The sequence below is a fragment of the Anser cygnoides genome, chromosome 16 (assembly GCF_040182565.1).
Source record: "Anser cygnoides isolate HZ-2024a breed goose chromosome 16, Taihu_goose_T2T_genome, whole genome shotgun sequence".
NCBI lineage: Eukaryota > Metazoa > Chordata > Aves > Anseriformes > Anatidae > Anser > Anser cygnoides.
In genome coordinates, this window is record NC_089888.1 from 10,734,561 (window position 1) to 10,754,068 (window position 19,508).

A 19,508-nucleotide genomic window follows, 5' to 3' on the forward strand; every position below is an offset into this window, starting at 1 on the left:
ATCTGGTAGGATATTAAATAAATAAATAGCTGAAGTGCTCTGGGATTCATGTTCAAGCGTCAGGTATGATGTCAGTGATTAAAACAAATGGTAGGTATGAACTGTTGCAAGAGGTGAACAAAGGGGATGAATAACCGAGGTGTTGCTTGGTATGCATCTGTTTTACTGCTTTCCATTTTGCAAAGAATCTGTCAACCTCTAAAGAGCACTGTTTTTAGCTGAATGTGGATGTCACAAAGACATGATAAATGAAACCATAATCAGTATCAGTAATCCTTTAAATCTACGTATATAGAGTTCCACCCCAACACACACACACACAGCTGCAGTGTACATGCAAGTGTAGATGACAGGAGATGGTCACCTTCTGTCATACATATCTGTATGTGACGGAATAAAGATTATATATTTATAGTCAAATGAAATAGGAAAACAAGGACTGGATATTGTCTCTTTTGTTTCCCTTCAAATTCCTCATTACTCTTCTCTAGCTGGGCTTTGTCTTCTTGAAAGCCATCTCTCAGCTGAAAATCTGCTTTCCTGAAGTCCAGGGGTGTAATTCTGCTGTTGGACTTGACTGCTTCTATCTGGATTATGAATTCATTGAATAATTTAAGGGCCATCTGGTCCTTCTCAAACCAGGACTGATGATAACAAGTTGCGGATCAGCTTGCACAGGTGACTTTGTCTCTAGGGATAGAGATCACAACCTCCTTAGGCTTATCAACCAATATTTGACTATCTTCTAGATGAACAATTTTTTTCTGTACATCTAACTAGAATTTCCTGTGTTACATCTTATATTCATTGCTTCTTTTATCCCTGTACACCTCTGAGAATGGTCTGTCTCCATCTTCGCTACATGTTCCCATTAGGCAGTCATAGCAATAAATTCCCCTTCATCTTTTCCAGGTTGAACAAACTCAGGTCTTTGTCTCCTCATGCATCCTATTCTTCAGCTTTCTGATCATCTCAGTTGCTCTCAGGTATGTCAATGTCGTCTTCACAATGGGGAGCAAAGCTGAGTGCAGATGCCTTTAAAGTGTCAAAACAGGAGAGAAGATTCCTGTGTCTTGACCTGTTGGCTCTACTTTTGCTGGTATAGCTTAGGATAAAGGCTTCCGTGGTCTCTACAGGCAAGACTACTTTCACATATTTGACCAGTTTTTCTTTGAGTAACACGTCCAGCAGAACACTTAATCTAGGTGGCTTGCTGACTGCCTGTGTCCATAATTGTCCTTGCTGTGCTAAACTTCCTGAATTGCTTGTGCCCAACCCTACTGCCTTTCCAGCAGATACCGGGGTGGCTGGAATGAAGTCTCTGTGGAGTGGGGTTTGCTATCAAGAGGCTTCTTCCAGCTGCCTAAAGAAGCTTTCAGCTGCTTCCTGTTGTCATTGGGTGGTCTTTATCAGATACATACCACCATGTAACCTGTGTTAGTCTGTCCTCTTACACTTGGTCCATAAACTTCTGACTCAATTCTCAGAGAATTAGAGCCTCAGAGAAGTTAAACAAGGCTAGCTGATACCCTAAGTTTGTGAAGTATATACTACGCTAGGTGATCAATGCACAGCAGTCTTGGTAGTGTGTTCTTTTTTTTGGTCGGAAATCATCTTTCAGGAAGATTGGTCAGATGGTTGAGTGGGGATTAACAACCAGTTCTGTGCTAATGATGCTTCGTTGTCATTTAATGACAGGTAGGAGGTCAGGGCTTATTTCACATTGCTGTTTGTTAGTGACAGATTGTCTGCAGAAATCGTGTTTAATATATAGAGGAATTTGTGTGTGTGTGCATATACACGTGTTTGGTTTTCTACAGAAAGACCTTGAGGTCTTGTGTTTCCTGGTGGTTAGAGCTCTAGGGAAGCCTAGTAAACATTATTAGGGGCTGCAGCTCCTGAGTTTCAGAAAGCATCTCTAGGAAGAGTTTCTGTGTGCAGAACCATTTCTGGAGAGCCTAATGCAAACTCCTGTTGTTCAGCTTCTGTTTAGACTCCTTTTCAGCATGTGAAATTGTGATTTTCTAAGTGAGTCAGGGAGATGTCTAGGCACCAGCAGCTTGACCAGCTCTGAAACATCTTGTCAGCTTTGCAGGGCCAGGTGCCAGTGTGCTGAAGGGGAAGAGAACAGGCTGGTGGCTTCCCAGTGCAGCATTTTCATTGATAGATCCCAACCATTTTTTCTTTACTGCTGAAAATACAATAATTCGAGCAAGTTAACAATGTGTGAATTTGACTTGAAATGTGTTTTGAGTTGATAAAATATAAAAATTATATTTGGAATATGTTCTGTTAGATCTTCTGTTTTATTGATCCAAGAAGACTAGATCAAACGCATCTAATAAAACCACTGGTGGAATTTCTCTGCCTCCCTCCCATTCCCCACAGTGCAATTGTGTTTTAGTGCTGCCTGTAGAAGAAAAGCTACGCCCGGTACCTGTCAACAGTATGTGTGAATCAGCAGCATTAATGTAAGGTGCTATTTCATATTTTTGTTCAGCTGTCATTGTGCACTGTATAGCTGTTTGTCAGGTACAGCTTTGCAGCTTATCTTCCTGAGGGCTGGTACAAGTATGATTAGTACTTTGGCCAAACTTAGGTGTTGCTCTGGTCTGAACTCTTCTTCAGGGACAGTTTTGAATAACCTTTGCAGTAAGATTTCAGTTCTGCTTCAGAAGCTTTCCAGAATGGATGGAAGACTTTGAAACGTGATCTGTAGTGTAGTAGCTGATTTTTTTTTATAAAGAAAAAAAAAAAGCATATTATCTTGCCTTGATTCCCTACTGCTTTCTCAATTGGTGTCTCAATTGGTGTCTGATCCATAGTGGAGGAAAGTACACAGCTTTATTGCTTGCTTGCTTTTTATTGGCACATCTGCTATAACTAAATCTTTTATCAGCTCTTTTTTTTTTTTATCAGTTTTCTCATTTTTGCCTAAATACAGATCGTCAATCCTACTGCAGTTCCCTTACAGTGGTTTTAGCTGGAGACGTAATGAATGATGAACAATAGCACTGAAGAGAGCACAGCATCTGTAGGTACTGTGGTTTGCAAGTCTCCTCCCTCCCCAGTGCTGAACCCCCATGCATCGGTTTGCATGGCATCCCACATCTGGCCTGCTGCATCATTTGACAGTAACACAACTACAACTTTTCCCACGTTGGTAACGAAGCACAGCAAATGTTACATAAGCAGGGTGAAATGCAAGCCACAGGCTCTCTGGGTTTGACGCACAGAATCCCAAAAGAAGTAGGGACAGATCATTGCACTGTTGAAATTAGAGAGACCTTCACATGTGCAGGGGTGAAAGTACAAAGTGAGGAACAAAGGCAAGTTTCCTACTCAGTGTATGGAACTCAACAGATTTAGTGGATGGGGAAGCAGGGTGATGCATTTAACTGCATGTCTGCACATGTTCTTCCTGAAAGGTGCAGCGATGAGGCCGTTAGGGAGCAGTGAGGAGCTCGGCTGCGGTCTGCATTGGGCTCGTGTCCTCAGCCAGGGTGGCCAGGCATAGGAAGGCTTGAGGCAGCCCTGCCTTCCAGTGCATCAGCTGCTTTCCTCAGTCTTGTTTGCAGGCTCGTTTTGAAAGGCAAAAATAAAAGGAGACATGAGATATCAAACAGTGCATAAGGGAAGTCTGGTTTGGAAAAGTGGGAAAGCGTGTATGATACGTCAGAGGAATGTGGAGAGCACAAGGAATATGTGTCTGAAGAAAAGAAGCCTCTGGGGTGACCTTATTGCAGCTTTTCAATGCTTAAAGGGGGCTTATAAAAAAAAGACGAGGAGGGACTAACTTTGTGCTCAGTCAAGTAATGACAGAAAAAGATAATGGTCAAAACCAAAACGTGCAACAACAGCAAAAAAAGTAATAAAGTACTGTTAAAATAAACACAGTTACTACACTTGGAAAAGTTCTGGATTATATCCTGTACACTTCAGTTTGCTTTTTAGTGCCTTAAGCAGTTTCCACTGCCAATACTTTTTGTGTGGTTGGGCTGTCCTGGGACAGCAAGGAGCTGTGTGGGCAGCCTGCCCCTGCAGAATGACTGAACCTGGTGGTAAAATGAAATGAAACTAATGATGACAGATTGTACTGCTAGCTTTTAGACAGGTCTGTGACTTGGCCAGGAAGAACAAGAGCATGTTTCCTTAAATGCCTGTCAGATTCATTTTCTGTTAACACTTTTCCTATTGCTACCAGTGAAAATACTATTCTCTTTTAAATATTACAGTGCTTGCCTCTATTTCTCCCTCCAACCTTGAGTCAGAAGCAATGTGAGAGAACAGGCAGAATGTTTTTCATCACTTGTCTCAACCTGATACACTAGTTTCTATGATTAGGAAAAAAAAAAAAAGGCAGCTGACTTTCAGTACAGTCTAGCAAGGTCCTGCTCTTTGTTTTTTGGTGTGGCTTAGATGTTCTGTGACATGGAGATCGATGGAGCTGTATAGAGATAGCAGTGATCCTTATTTCCTAAGGCTAACGCTAAGGATCACTGAGAACAAAGAATGGGCAAATGAAAGTTACACTGACTGCATGATTCGTGTATGGGCCTGTTTTCATAACAGTGGTTTGTCTTGAAGATGATCTGAAGTTTATCAGATGTGTTTTTTAGCCTTTAGGCCTTTTTTGTTAGGATAAATCAAATGTAGTAAATGTACATTGTAAAGCCCCAGTAGTTTTTCAGTAGCACTGTTTGCTACTGAACAACTTTGCACAACTGTAAGAAGTGTCAATTACAGTTAAGTATTTTTCCCTTTCTTTAAGTCACTAACCATTTGTGACTGCTTGTGGTTTGCAGGCCAAGTAAGGAAAAAAAAAGTCCTGCCTATATTAATAGAAGGAAAAATACTTCCAGAAGGAAGAATACTTCCAAGGTAAAACCATAAAGCATTTACAATCCTGCAGCATCCTTTTGAACTGAATGGGGGCTGGCATCCCTTCTGCTTGTCTGATTCCCTGAAATTCTGTAGAAAGTCAATTCAACTCTTGCCGATATTTAGGAAGTCTGTAGCAAAGTTTCCAAAATTTTGTCACATTCTGCAGGGTCTAGAGACACTTCTCAGCAAACCTGTTAGTTTTCTGCAGCGCTCTGGTTTTGATTTCGTCAATTGAGAAATCTTTTCTGTAACAGAATACTAAATGGGCTTTATGTTCAAAGCCGTGTGGTCTCTTCCCTGATTAAAAAAAACAACAGTATTTTTGAAGTAAATGGAACAGCATTTTAGTTGCACTATTTATGTACACATTTTGGAAGCACCTTGAAATCCTTAGTAATGAGGCTGGCACACAGAATTTTGTCTTGAGTGTGTGCTTATTGTAGGTATCTGCTTTGCATTGTTAATATAATTTCTACTCAGAACAGAGAGGTGCTGGTCCTGGTTTTTCTCCCCTCCAAAATTGCTTCCTATATGTGTTTGTTTTTTAACAGGTAAATTCAAATTTTTTGATCCTTTTTAGCAATTATATCCTTTGCCTGAGATGCTGTCTAATCTGTTATTGTGATGTCATTTTGTAGATGAAGTGACATCTGGCCAAACGCTTGCACTGGGAAGAAAGCAGTAATAATGGAGGGACATTGAACAAGTTGAAAAGAATAAAGGGAAGCAAACATCTGATACACTCATTTAGTGCTGCAAATACTTATTTCCTAAATGAAGTTGCTATGAAACATCAGTGTGCGAAAGATCTACTAAAGTCTTTTCATGAATTTATTTTTTTTTGATGTCACACTTGTTATGGAACACAAGGAAGAGAGGTTGTGTATTTTCATGTTTGATTTCTGACTATTACTGTTTTAATTTGTGTAATGCTGTTTTTTACCTGTTTGAGGCAGCTGCACAGAGTGAAGATCTCCACTGATGCAAAGGGGCCCGAACCAGGCCACTGGGGTGGCTATATGTAGCCAGTGGGAGGTATCCCTACCTGTGGTGTGGGGATTGATTGGAACTAGGTCTTTAAGGTCCTTTCCAATCCAAACCATGCTATGATATTTTTGTCTTTTCCTGCCTTTATCTGTATTAAATGAATGCCATGTGTGAATTGTGTTACGACACTATTACAGCCACTTTAGGACTTCTCTATTTCAGGCCAGGATTTCATCATCTCAGAGGATTTCCTGGATAGAAATACATGTGTATGTGGTGCAGCAATTGTATATACATTTTTCATTTTATTGAGAAATCTTGCAGAAATGTTGAAAACCTACCTTTTCTTCTGGGAGATGTGAGAGAGGGACTTACTCAGATGGCCAACATATGGCTATCATCTGAGACGTCTGCCAATAAAATCTTTGTATTACCTCAGACCGTGATCTGCAGGCACAACAAATTTAAGAAGGGTACTTTGAGAGTGATTGATTGCTCTTTTGGACAGCTTAGTGTTTCCCTCTGGCCTTTTGCTGCTCTTCCAGCTGGGGACAGTCTCCTATGGGTCCCATGTCACATCTGCCAGCCTTAAGTGGCTGTCTCTGGTACCCTAATGTGTCTAAGATGGCACTGGGCACTTACACTGCTGAACAGCTCCTTTTGGGGGAAGTCTGTTTTTTGGGGGAAGTCTGTTACTGTGGGGTGGGAGGAGAAGGTGGAGGGGGCAAATGTTCACATCCCTCCTCTTAGCTCCTTCAAATTGCAAGGACCTGTAATGGTGGTGGCAGTTGCTGCAGGTGAGAAGCTGGTGGGGGGGGGGGTCAGGAGTCCCTGGCACTTTGGGAAAGGCCATTGGCACGAGAAGGGTGGGCATGCCATCACCGTCAGCAGGGGCTGCAGCCCCCACGGCCTCCCCAACCCATCCCAGCTCAAACACAGATGGCGTCCTCCAGGCAACTGCAAGAAGTAGGGAAAGAAACAGGCAAGCCCAGGTCATCAATGGTTGCCTCCAAGACTGGTGCCTCCCCCGGAACTTTTATAATCGTGGAAGAATCTTCAAGAGGAGGTCTTCTGGGGCCTGGTGGGATTCACCCCAGAGTACTGAAGGAGTTAGTGGAAGTTATAGCTGGACCCTTCCCAACAATTTACTAAAGCTTGTGGGAGTCTGGGGAGGCCCCTGCTCACTGGAAGCTGGCCAATGTTATACCCATCTGAAAAAGGGGTATGAGAGAAGAACTGAGAAACTACAGACCTACTAGTCTAACGTCAGTCCTTGGAAAAGTAATGGAGAAGGTTGTCCTAGGGGATATTGAAAGGCGGTTAAAGAACAAAGCTATTATCAGGCATAGTCAATGGATTCATTCAGGGAAAGTCCTTCCTTAGTGATTTGACCTCCTTCTATGATAAGGTCACAGAATGGCTGAAGTTGGAAGGGACCTCTGAAGATCACCCAGTCCAACCCCCCTGCCAGGCAGGATCACCTAGAGCACATTGCGCAGGATGGCATCCTGGCGGGGTTTGAATATCTCCAGAGAAGGAGACTGCACAGCCTCTCTGGGCAGCCTGTCCCAGTGCTCTGCCACCCTCCCAGTACAGAAGTGCCCCCTCGTATTGAGCTGGAACCTCCTGTGCTTCAGTTTGTGCCTGTTGCCTCTCCTGTCGCTGGGCACAACTGAAAAGAGACCATATCCATCCTCTCAACACCCTGCCCTCAGTTATTTATACACACTGATGAGGTCTTCCCTCAGTCTTCTCTTTTCCAGGCTAAACAGGCCCACTTGACTCAGCCTGTCCTCATATGACAGGTGCTCCAGTCCTCTGATCATCTTCGTAGCCCTCCTCTGACCTCGCTCCAGTACCTCCATGTCCCTCCTGTACTGGGGAGCCCAGAACTGGACACAATGCTCCAGGTGTGCCCTCAGCTGGGCTGATCAGAGGGGCAGGATCACCTCCCTTGACCTGCTGGCAGCACTCTTCTGAATGCACCCCAGGAAACACTGGCCTTTTTGGCCACAAGGGCACATTGCTAGCTCATGGTGGGCCTGCTGTCCATCAGGACTCCCGGGTCCCTCTCTGCAGAGCTGCACTCCATCAGGTTGGTCCCCAGCGTGTACTGGTGCTTGGGGTTATTCCTCCCTAGGTGCAGGACTCTGCACTTGCCCTGGTTGAACTTCATGAGGTTCCTCTTGGCCCAACCCTGCAGCCTGTCCAGGTCCCTCTGAATGGCAGCACAGCCCCCTGGGCTATCAGCCACTCCTCCCAGCTTTGTGTTGCCGGTGGTCATAAAGTCACCCTCTTGGTGGATGAAGGGAAGGCAGTGAATGTAAGCTTTATGGTTTTAGTAAGGCCCTCACAGATCAAAGGGTCCTAGTAAACGGGGCTGCATCTGGCTGGTGGCTGATGGCTAGTGGCGTTCCCCAGGGCTCATTTACAGGGCCAGGCCTGTTCAACATCTTTATCAGTGATCTGCAGGCAGGAGTGGGACGATCCTCAGCAAGTCTGCTGATGGCACTGAACTGGGAGGTGCTGCTGACTCCCTGCAGAGGGGTCTGGATAGATGACAGCATTGGGCAGTCAACAAAGGGAAAGGCCCGGTGCCGCCCCTGGGACGGAGCAGTGCCGGACATGGGCACAGCCCGGGAGATGCGTGGCCGGAGAGCAGCTCAGCAGGATGGGGCATGGGGGTGCTGGGGACAGCAGATCAGCACGAGCCAGCAGCGAGCCCAGGCAGCCAAGGGGGAAAAAACGCATTTTGGGGTGCATTAAACACAGCATAGACAGCTGGTGAAATGAGGTGATTCTCCCACTGTGTTTGGTGTTGGTGGGGCCTCACCTTGAATACTGTGTGGTTCTGGGCTCCACAATTTCTGCTTCTGTGAGAAGATCCTAAAGCCTGCCATGGGGAGTTGTTTGTTTTCCTCCTGTGGTCTCCCACGCACTTTCATAGTTTCCCAAGTGAATTACTGAGGAGTTTGGAGCTGATGTAGTCATTAAGATGTTAATTCTACCATTTTTTTATCCACCAGGGTAAAGTTGGATTTTCTCATCTCTGAGTGTGACTATAAGCAATCAAGTTGGGACTTTGGATGGGAAAATAGAGTATTTGTTTTAAATTTCCACAAGACAGGCAATATTTGGAAAAGCCAGTAGTGATTTATTTGTACTTAATGCTACTAAGCTCTAATCGAGGAAAAATTTATATTAGTCTTTAGGAGAGAGATGTCTCCGTCTTGCAGCATTACTGGGTATGTCTCTAACCTTGAAGTCTGGTAAGTTTTCAGACTTATTTTGGCATGTGACAACTAAAAATTAAACAATTCATCTTTCTCATGCATATGTTTTATCATATGTATGCTGATGACATTTCCCTTAGGGCACTCTTGCACTTACAAACAACTCCTTAGTATAAGTATCTGTTCAAACTAAATACAGGAAGCATATAGCAGTTGTACACATTTTACTGATTTCTGTACCCTATCAATACCTCATGCAATGTGATCTTTAGCTAGATAAGTAAAGTCACTAAGACTAACAACAATTTCAGAATGCTTGATTATATATATTATTTGGTGTGATAGATGAATAGCAGAGAAAGCACAATCTCTTTCTAATCAATTCTGGTTACAAAAAAGAAAGAAAGGTTTATTACTAAATGGAATTGGTCAAAATGCACTATGTATAAATGCTATATTAAAAATATATGCCTATGTGTTTAAAAACAAATGACCTTATTCTCATACGAAAAAATCATTTCTTTCATTGCAGATACGCACTGCCTTGGACTTTGCTTGTTCAGCTTCAATGTCTCTAGCTCCTCACTGTGGGCCTCAGCACTTTCTGTTTCCTTAGCTGACAACCAAGCATGAGTGGAAGCTGCTGTCAAGATGACAGCACAAGCTGTTTGATTTCTGGCTCACCTTCCTTCCATTTTTCTCCACTGCTCCCCTCTTCCCTGCTAAAGTACAATTGTTATGACCAGCTGGATGTTCTGATAAGACAAGGATATTTTTCCCATGGTTGAAGTTGTGTGATTACTGATATCATTTTAGTATCAACTTAGGATGCTTTCTTGTGAAAAATTTGAAACAGCTTGTCAGGATTTACAGCTTCCCTAGTAAAAGTTGGGGCCAAATTCTGTTTCTTAAGCCCATCATAATGTATTCCTTCTTATCCTCTTCTTAACCACAGCTTATGGATTCCTGAGCCAAAATATCTGATTAAAAGAAATAGTTATGTACATTTAAAAGAATTCAAGCTTGCACCATATATGACAGCTGATATATTTTATAAAAGATGAGGAACACAAGAACATCCTGTCATCATTTAGGCTCTTTCTTAGATTAATCTCTCTGTCAACTGTATCTCTCTCTAAGAAGGTGAACAGATGTTTCTGTCAACACCTGGCCTATGTTTAAAGCTCTGGGCTTTGGACTGATGTTAGAAGGAAAAAGTATGTATGGCTTGAGCCACTTTAGAGAGTATTTGTCACCTATATTTTCTTTTCCTTCCTGGAAGATTTTGTACCCCCTAGCTATACTTAGAACTAAATTAGTAGAGAATTTTCCTCCAAATTAGACCTGCACAAAGCATTAGAAAATTCAGGTTTAGGGGTTAGGAATTCATCATCAGAAAATATCTGCCTGTGAAAGCAAAAAGGTGTTGGCAGGAACATTGCTGCAGTCCTCTTGCAGGCAAGCAGTGAACACCAAAGATTTGAGTTTAGCCCTGGGGGTGTACATGGCTCCTCAGGTGACTGGCCATTAAGTGGGAGGAAGGGGAAAGACTAAAATCAAGTAAGGCTCCCAGGATGAAAAAGGATTGTATAGGAGTGGGGGAGAAAGAGCAACAGAGAATTTTAAAAGTAGGAGAGGTGAAGTCTGGCAGATGTGAGAAGCAGCAGGATCTCAGATACACCTTCAAGAGATGGGGCATGCTGACACTAGTTGGGACGCACCTGACTAAGTGGGGCAGCAAGCTGGCTGGCCTTATTAACAGAGCTTTAAACTGGATTCAGCAGGGGAAGGGGATGCACTTCTGAGTGACAGAGAAGAACCAGAGAACACTGACATTTTAGGAAGCAGCAGGGAAATACCTGTGAATTGTGCCAAAGGAATTAGGGTGGGCTCCTCTAAAAAGGTGATGTGGCTGATAGCCTAGCTGAAGTGCCTTTACACCAATGCACGCAGCATGGGAAATGAGCAGGAAGAGCTGGAAACCACAGTACAATTAGAAAACTGACCTAATTGCTGTCATGGAAATGGTGGGACAAATCATACAACTGGACACATTGCAGTAGAGGGCTACAAGCTTTTCAGGACAGGCAGAGAAGGAGGGGTAGGGGTGTTGCCCTCTATGTTAAGAAATGGATATATTGCAAAGGGCTGCCTCTGAGAAACTGATTGAGAGCATGTAGGTGAAAATTAAGGAGTGGATCAATGAAGGACACCTCGTGGCTGGGGTCTGCTACAGGATACCTGATCAAGGGGAACCTGCTGATGAGGCCTTCTTGCTTCAACTACATGAAGCAACATGCTTGCACATTCATCCTGATGGCGGGTTTCAACAATCTGGATGTCTGCTGGAAAAGGTACACAGCAGGCTGTAAGCAATCCAGGAGACTCCTGGAGTGCATCAAGGATGACTTCCTGGTCTAGGTGTTAGACAAACCAAGCAGAGGAGAAGCATTACTAGGCCTGGTGCTCACCCGTGCAGATGAACTCATTAAAGAGGTTAAGATCAGAGGCAGCCTGGGCTGCAGCAACTGCACCCTGGTTGAGTTCATGATCTCGAGGAATGTGGACATGGCAAAGAGCAAAGTCAGGACCCTGAATTTCTGAAGAGTGAACTTCCAGCTTTTTAAAGAATTAGTGGATGAAACCTCCTGGGACACTGTCCTTAGATCCTTAGATCAGATCTGCCAATTCTTTAAGGACTCTTCTTAGAGTGTAAGAGCTCTCTCCATCCCCATGTGTAAGAAATCAAGCAGGGAAGGCAGGAAACTGGCATGGTTGAGCAAAGACCTGCTGGTCAAACTGAGGTGTATAAGGAAATTCACAGGCAGTGGAATTGGAGAGATACAGATTTGAAGGGTGGACCATCCAGTGGATAAAGAATTGACTGGATGGCCACAGCCAGAGAGTGCTGGTCGGTGGCTCTATGTCCAGGTGGAAGCTGGTGACAAGTGGTGTCCCTCAGAGGTCTGTTGGGACAGACTGTTGGGACCTCCTCAACAGAGGAGTGGCCAGCAGGTTGAGGGAGGTGATTGTCCCCCTCTGCTCTGCCCTCCTGAGGACCCACCTGGAGCCCTGCATCCAGGTCTGGGACCCCCAGCACAAGAAGGATGTGGAGCTGTTGAAGCAGGTCCAAAGGAGGGCCACAAAGATGATCAAGGGGCTCTCCTACAAAGACAGGCTGAGGGAAGTGGGGTTGTTCAGCCTGGAGAAGAGAAGGCTTCAGGGAGACCTCACAGCAGCCTTACAGGATCTAAAGGGGGCCTACAAGAAAGCTGGTGAGGGACTCTTTGTCAGGGAGTGTAGTGACAGGACAAGGGGGTAATAGCTTTAAACTAAAAGAAGGCAGGTTTAGATTAGAAGTAAAGAAGAAATTCTTCATTCTGGGAGTGGTGAGGTACTGAAACAGGTTGCCCAGAGAAGCTGTGGATGCCCCATCCCTGGAAGTGTTCGAGGCCAGGCTGGATGGGGCTTTGGGCAGCCTGGTCTGGTGGAAGGTATCCCTTCAATCAAGATTAAGCAAAGAGCTTCAAGAACAAGAGGAAGATGTCTTGTTTCTAGCCACCTGTTTGCTGCTGCTGCTGCCTTGAGCTTCATCCATACCTTCAAGGCTGTTTCTGAACCTTCAAAGGTTGACGTAATATTGGATAATTTTTCTCCTGTGGTCACTGGTTGCATGCCGCATGTAGAGATTACCACGTAAATTCATGCCTGGGGTAGCTGCTGGGAGTTGAACATAACAGGGAATGAATGTGTGGACTCAAAAGATAAATTGATTGCTTTTAAATGGTTTTCTTCAAGATATACACGTGGGCAACACATTCATTTTTTTCATTCCTTTCTTCCTCAAAGTCCTGGTTATTTGTCCCTGCTTTTGTACTCTAAGTGAAGTGATAAGAACTTTTCTATGGAAGCAGGAGACTGGCCTAAGACTTCTTTCCTATAGCTATGAGTGGGGAAAAATTCTGATTTTTAATTCATGAGTCATGGGTACATTCAGGGTTTGAATATGTGTAGGTTATACACCTTGGACATACTGATTACTGGTAGAAGGACTAAAAACTCTGGAGGTGGATGTACTGATACTGATGCTCAGCTGGGGATGATTAAAAATGCTTTATTATTTTGTGCACATCTTTTTATGTAGAGTAACCTGTGTAGATTTGAGTCCTGATTTTTGCTCAATGTGTGAGGAAGGACTTCACCCTGAAACCTGCATTTTCAGCATTATGTTTTGGCTCTGTTGGAAGCTAGTGTTGTGCTGTCATTGTGGGCAAACCCAAGCTCTGGTCCCTCACTGGATTAACTAGTCCTATTTCAGTGTGACTGTTTGTGTGCTGTTGGTGCAGGTTTTGCAGTGCTGGTTAGACTGTACTGAATTCTTTGGTTAACAGAACCCTTCAAAAACAAACAAAAAATCCCACTGATAAATCAAAAAACCCTAAAACAAAACAAAACCAAGAACCCAGAATTCTTCTTAAATGCAGGTTAGTTTTGCTAAAAATGCTTGTTTAAGGTCTATCTCCCTGGTTGTCTGCTCACTAAAAACCCATCTTGTTTATGACAGAATTATCCACGTGAAGAAAACTACCATTGTCCATTGAAGAGGAGCAAATCCAACCTACCAGCTTCAAAGCTCTCTACTTAAATTGCTATGCACATTAGACAGTTTGACGTATACTTGAGAAGCTAATGAAAGACAGAAGCCGTAATGTGTTCCTGGTTTGGTTTAGCACTTTGGGTTTAACGTTAGACATTGGCAGATGGTCTGAAATATTCGGCATTTGCACAAGGCGCAGTAGTTACAACATGAATTCAAGTGTGGTTTGCAGGTTTTGAAGTTTGGCACGCAGTCAGCTGCAGGTGTGGGCCTTGGTTTTGGAGGTTTCTTCAGTTCAGCTTTTTTCTACAACAACAAAAAAAAGAAAATTCATACAAATGTAAGATAAGTATGGGTCAGAATAAAGGGTAGATGCAAATAAAATGAGTTATGGGAACTTGTGGCTTGAGATTAGTAGGTGGTTGCTAGCAGTGGGACTTATATTAGGTAGCAATATAGAATTGATGTGGTGGGACTGGATCACGGGAAATACTGTCTTGCTGCAGCCTATCAAGCAACAACTGCATGAGCCTGTATTGGGTCTGGCTGGGATGGAGTTAACTTTCCCTGCAGCAGCCCATACAGTGCTGTGCTCTGCACTTGTAGCTGGAACAGCCCTGGTATCACCCCGGTGTTGTGTCTGCTGCTGAACAGTGCTGGCACCGCATCAGGACTCCCTCTAACACCCCGAGAGCCAGCAGGCTGGGGGTGGGCAAGAGGTGAGGAAGGAACATCACCAGGGCAGCTGACCTAAACCATCCAAAGGGATATTCCACACCATATGGTGTCACACTCAGCAATAAAAGGTGGGGAAGGGGAAGGGGGTGGGGAGCCTCTCATTGGTAAGACGACTGTCCTCCCAAACAACTTCTATGTGTATTGAGGCCCTGCTTCCCAGGATGTGGCCAAACATTGCTTCTTGGTGGGAAGTAGAGAATATATATTTTTTTTTACTCTCTCTGTGTCCACGCAGCCTTTTTTTTTTTTTCCCCTCTTCCTTTTCTCTTTAATTAAGTTATCTCAACCTGTAAGCCTTTTTTCTTTCCAGCATAATTTCTTCTTCCCCTCTTCTGATAATGGGGAGTGAGAGAGCAGTTGTGGTGGAGTTTGGCAGCCCAGCTGGGTAAAACCACAAGAGTCCCATATTATAAGTAATTATAAATGTGACTGGATAGAGCTTTGGATTATACACTGAAGGGAAGAATGTGGCATCAGCAAAGAAAGGGACACATGAATCTTCTAAGATGGTGACATTGTTATAGGTAACAAGTTACTCTTGGATCCCCAAAATTTTCAAATGGAAGAGTGGAACCTCCCTGTCATCTGTGGGGATGGGATCCACTTTGTTTTATGGACTGTGCAGCTGAGAGAAAGAGGGGAGGTTATTTGGCAACACTCTACCTTGCAAGGTTTGTTTGCCAGTCTGCTTTTGAAGCTCGGTAATCAATTGTGCATCAGATTTGTGCATGGGAATCCTTAAATGCAGACACAGCTGAGTGAGCTGGAAAAGATCTAGCCTGTCTGAAGAATGTTAGTACAATATGATTTGGAAAGGGAGAAAACTTTGTCTTGGTCAGCGTGTGCCTGGGACCTGGGCAGGATCGCTGGAGCCTTCCAGCTAGAGCTGCTATAGGCAATTTTCTAACTCGGTAAGTTTGCCAGAAGTTTCAGTTGTGAGGTAAAACATTATGTGGTCTCTAAAAGCTTTAGGAACTTTTAAGACCAAGTACTTGAACACAGTTTGATTACCAGAATGTCCTGCTCTGAGCAGAAAGTGGAAAAGCGTGACCTCCTGAGGCCTCTTTCAATCTGAGCCATCCTTTGGATTTAGGAAGTGTTCCAGGGAAGGTTGACCACACAAGACACCAATTAGAAAGGAAAAGAAGGAGCTCTAAATGTTTCTGGTTGCAGCTATTACTGGTTTGGCTGTAAATGGCTATCGTGACTGTAGATGTCTATCGTGACAAACTAAAAATGAAGTAAGAATGCTGTTCTCTGCTCTTCCTAGAGAGTCTTTAAAAACATAGGAGTCTGGTCCAGGTAATGTTTCACATTTAAGATCTAATGGCTACAGGTTAAAGAAATCTATGAATCTGTATCTACAGATTTGATAAAATTACTTGGTAATATTTTCCAAGCAAATAGCAAATTCTTTGGCTGCCTCTACTTCTATTTTTTAGCACCCGTAGTTAAAAATGAGCAGACAGTGAGTTTATGCCCCTGGGCTGCAGAGCCTGGACAGTTAACCTACATGGCAAGACTGGGAATGGTATCTTTTTTAGCAGATATCTAAACAGTGTTTCAAATACTTAAAGAAACTCAAGGCTAAGTTACCTTTCTATAAGAGGACTGTAAAATAAAACAAACCAAAACCAATTAAAAAACAACAAAACACAAAACCCAGGAACCTGTAACAAATCTAAGACCATACTTTTCTTTCCATCATTCATGTTCTTCATCTGTTTCTCCTGTATTAAGCTTCAAACTGTATGCAAATTATTTAAATCAGGGAATGACTGTAAAAGCTTTTCAAATGAATGTGCTGAGGAAAATTATAGAAGTAGCAAACCATTCCAATTTGATGATATTTTCTGAACAGCCACCTACCTTGGAAGATTTCTTGTTCTCTGCCTCTTTCCTGCTGACTCTCTGGGATCTTTTAGTTAAATCTTCAAAGAGAATATCAAAACATATTATTAAATCAGTCTTACAGCAAATATAATTTAATAGAGGTGCTTGATACTATTTTTGTGCAACAGAAGGCGGATAACCTGCATTGCTACCACACCACTGCAGTCTTCCACAGCTGAATGTTTTGCAGTAATGAAGTTCTAGGAACTGTCCTCACTTAAAAGTAGCATCTGAACTTGTGCTATCACTGTTGCTTGTGTAAAACAGAAGAGCACTGACATTTGTATTTTAGGAGTTTTTTTTTTTTTTCCGCGTTTGCCCAAAGTGTTATGTGTTTTTTAGATATTTGGACCAATGTGAACAATAGTTTCAGATAAATAAAATTCAAGGGCTCTCTGTAAAAAAATTAGGGTGCTAATGCACATCAGTCACATGAACAAAAATGGGAAAAACCTTCAGAATTCCAAAATTTGCTCTGTAAGAGGAGGTGTTACCTACATAAATTTGTCAGGAATTAACAAATATGTTCTGGGTTCTCAACTCTGGTAGTTGATTTTTTGATTTGGTACTTTTTTGGGGGGGGGAGGGGGCGTGAGGGGGAAAGAGAGAATTTCAGACTGCCTGATGTAAAATTTTTGGTTTTATTTTTAGATGAAAACACCAGTATTATGAAATTTCCCATACTATCCTTTGAGGAATATTAGCATTATTATTATATCAGCTCTAAAATTATTTGTTAGTGTATATTAACTTCATGACTAAGACTTTTCTTGGGATCTAACACAGCAAGACTTTTCTGCTGAAGTGTGAGACACTTCCTGTCTCACTAACCTATCACGGTATTTTCAAAATCTTGGTTATCTGTGTGTGAGGTTTGTAATAAGCACAAGCTCCATGTAATGAATGACTGGCATAAAAAGATTTACATATGCCCATTGTTGAATAGTGGCTTCTTGTCTTTTCCAGAATTTGCTATAGAGATTTATGTGAACACTTAATATTTGCCAGAATTTGCAGAATTACACAGTTAAGAATGCACTGCTTGGCAGTTTAATTTACTATGCTTGCATTATTACAGAGTTACACATCTGTCTCTAAGAGACAGTGGGAGGAACAACTGTATTTCAGGCATAAAGTATTTCAGGCCACTCAGTAAGAGCATGGCTTAAGCAGGCATCGCACCAAGTGGTATTAGGGGTTTAGATCCAGTTCCAGCTGGCACATTGTGTTGGTTTTGTTATACTGTCCTTTGAAACTGAGTTACCTTTTGGTAAATGAGTTGCTTCTAAGTCATTTAATTCTACATTCATTTAATTTTCTACATTACAACTGCAATTATATTGGAATGTTTTGCTTACAGACTTGTTTTCATTTTGTTCATTTAAATGTTGTATGATGTCATTAAACTGAGATTTATACATTTCTGTGACAAAAATGTGTGTTAGTTGTTCCAGGCAATTTGGCAAAGAAAATGATGCCTAGTTGGCAGCTGAGAGGGAAACAAGGAAATGTTTTTTTTTTTTGAAGGATTTGTACTGTAGTCATCTCTTCCTTAGTTCCTCTGCATTAGGTAAAACACCTGCCAGTAATTTCATATTCCTCATGTTCTACTTACCATATTTTCAACTACTGCCTAATTAACCAGCTCCTTACAAATCTCATCTATGAAGATACAGGGAAATGTAATACAGGCTTGTGCAAATATCAATAATACATACCTCTAACTTCTGCTGATACAACTGCAATTTGAAGTGTTATAAAAACCCTGCATTAATTAGATGATTGCATCATGTTCTAGTTGATGCTAGGAATTCCTCTGCTTATGTTTTAAGACATGATTCAATTCCAGTCTCAGGTTTTATTGAATTAGAGCCACTCATAACATCCTTTGGTACCATGACCACTGTGATTTATTGGCAGGTGTGTAAACTTGATTGCAAGTGAGGTTTATGACTTGAGTATTGCTATAGCAACATTTAAAAAATAAGCTGTAAATATGAGTGCCTCATCCCTGTTCTATGTGGCCGATCAGAAGGAGCAGGACTTGTAAGAAAATGTGATTCGGATAGGAAGTGATATTGTAAATATTAAAACAAAGATGATGAGAAATGTCTCTGTTTGCATGTAGTAGATTATGTGGATCACCATGATAAATTCTAACCGATAAATCATAAAGAAATCAACTCCTTAGATGTATTAGAGTAGGCTTTGGTTATTTGAACACTCTTACTATCAATTCTGAATTAATTGTTTCTGTGGTGGTGATGGGAAAGACCATACCATCTGCCTTTTACCACGGCACTGTTGTTATAATAAATACCACCACATGCGGCATCATTCTCATCCCTGAGCAGTGGAAGCAGCAGCAGCTTGCTGTAGGACTGCACTGCTGGTTGCACCCATCTCTGTGCCCACTTCTATATCCGGCTGCTTTTCCCAGATGCTTTCCCCATTTGCATTTGTTTCTCCCCTTGTTCTAGGCAGGACTGGCTCCAAATCATTGCTCTTTCCCTCTAGCAATACTTTCCTCTCATGCTCTTGTGTACACTTATTTCAGCACAGCTCCATTTCTTCATCTAGCTGCTGTGTAATGCACAGAGCCCAGCAAAAATAAGGGGAAAAGGATAGGCTTCTAGTTACATCTCACAATATGCTGGAGTGAGGCAGGTGATGGACTGTTATATTTAGCTTTGCAAGTTATAACTCAATTTATTTATTTATTTATTAGCTAGTAAATGATAAAAGTATCGTGGCTTCCAATTGTCTAAAATAAAACCTGGAAAGGTTTTGAGCATGTGCCATTTCAGCTCCAAAGTAAACTGTTTTGAAAGGTATGTCGATTCTACCGAGTGAGAAAAATTGTAATGATTTGTCTCAGTTTTCTTACTCACTTTGTATTGTTCCAAGTGTAGATATGAGGCAGCGGAGGATCAGGCTGGCCTCTCATGTTTGAACAACTGGGCTGTAGAAAGGCCTTGATATACCTCTGTAGATGCCTCTTGGCACAGGAAAGTGAGCACAGCCATGGTCAAGAGTTTTGTACAGGGAGTACAAGAGTTTCAGTACAGGGAGTTTTGCATCTGTATTTTCCTTTTTGGAATAATCAACCAAGATAGCAGTCTACAGAAAAGGTGAGCATTATGCCAAGATATGCTCAGTTTTAGCTGATCATATTG

The 19,508-nt window shown here is 42.4% G+C and overlaps 1 protein-coding gene across 3 annotated transcripts in view; it reads right to left on the minus strand.

Moving 5' to 3' along the window:
* Nucleotides 1-9,004: 9,004 nt before the first annotated feature.
* ASIP (agouti signaling protein) overlaps nucleotides 9,005-19,508 on the minus strand; it is a 78,819-nt gene continuing 68,315 nt past the window's right edge. For all 3 annotated transcript variants that reach the window (XM_013189075.3, XM_048072618.2, XM_066978520.1), the window contains exons 3-4: nucleotides 16,309-16,370; nucleotides 9,005-14,007 (exon numbers count right to left, since the gene is read on the minus strand). In XM_013189075.3, coding sequence (XP_013044529.3) covers nucleotides 13,831-14,007; nucleotides 16,309-16,370 — 239 coding nt within the window. In that variant the 3' untranslated portion in view covers nucleotides 9,005-13,830. The remainder of the gene's footprint in view (nucleotides 14,008-16,308; nucleotides 16,371-19,508) is intronic.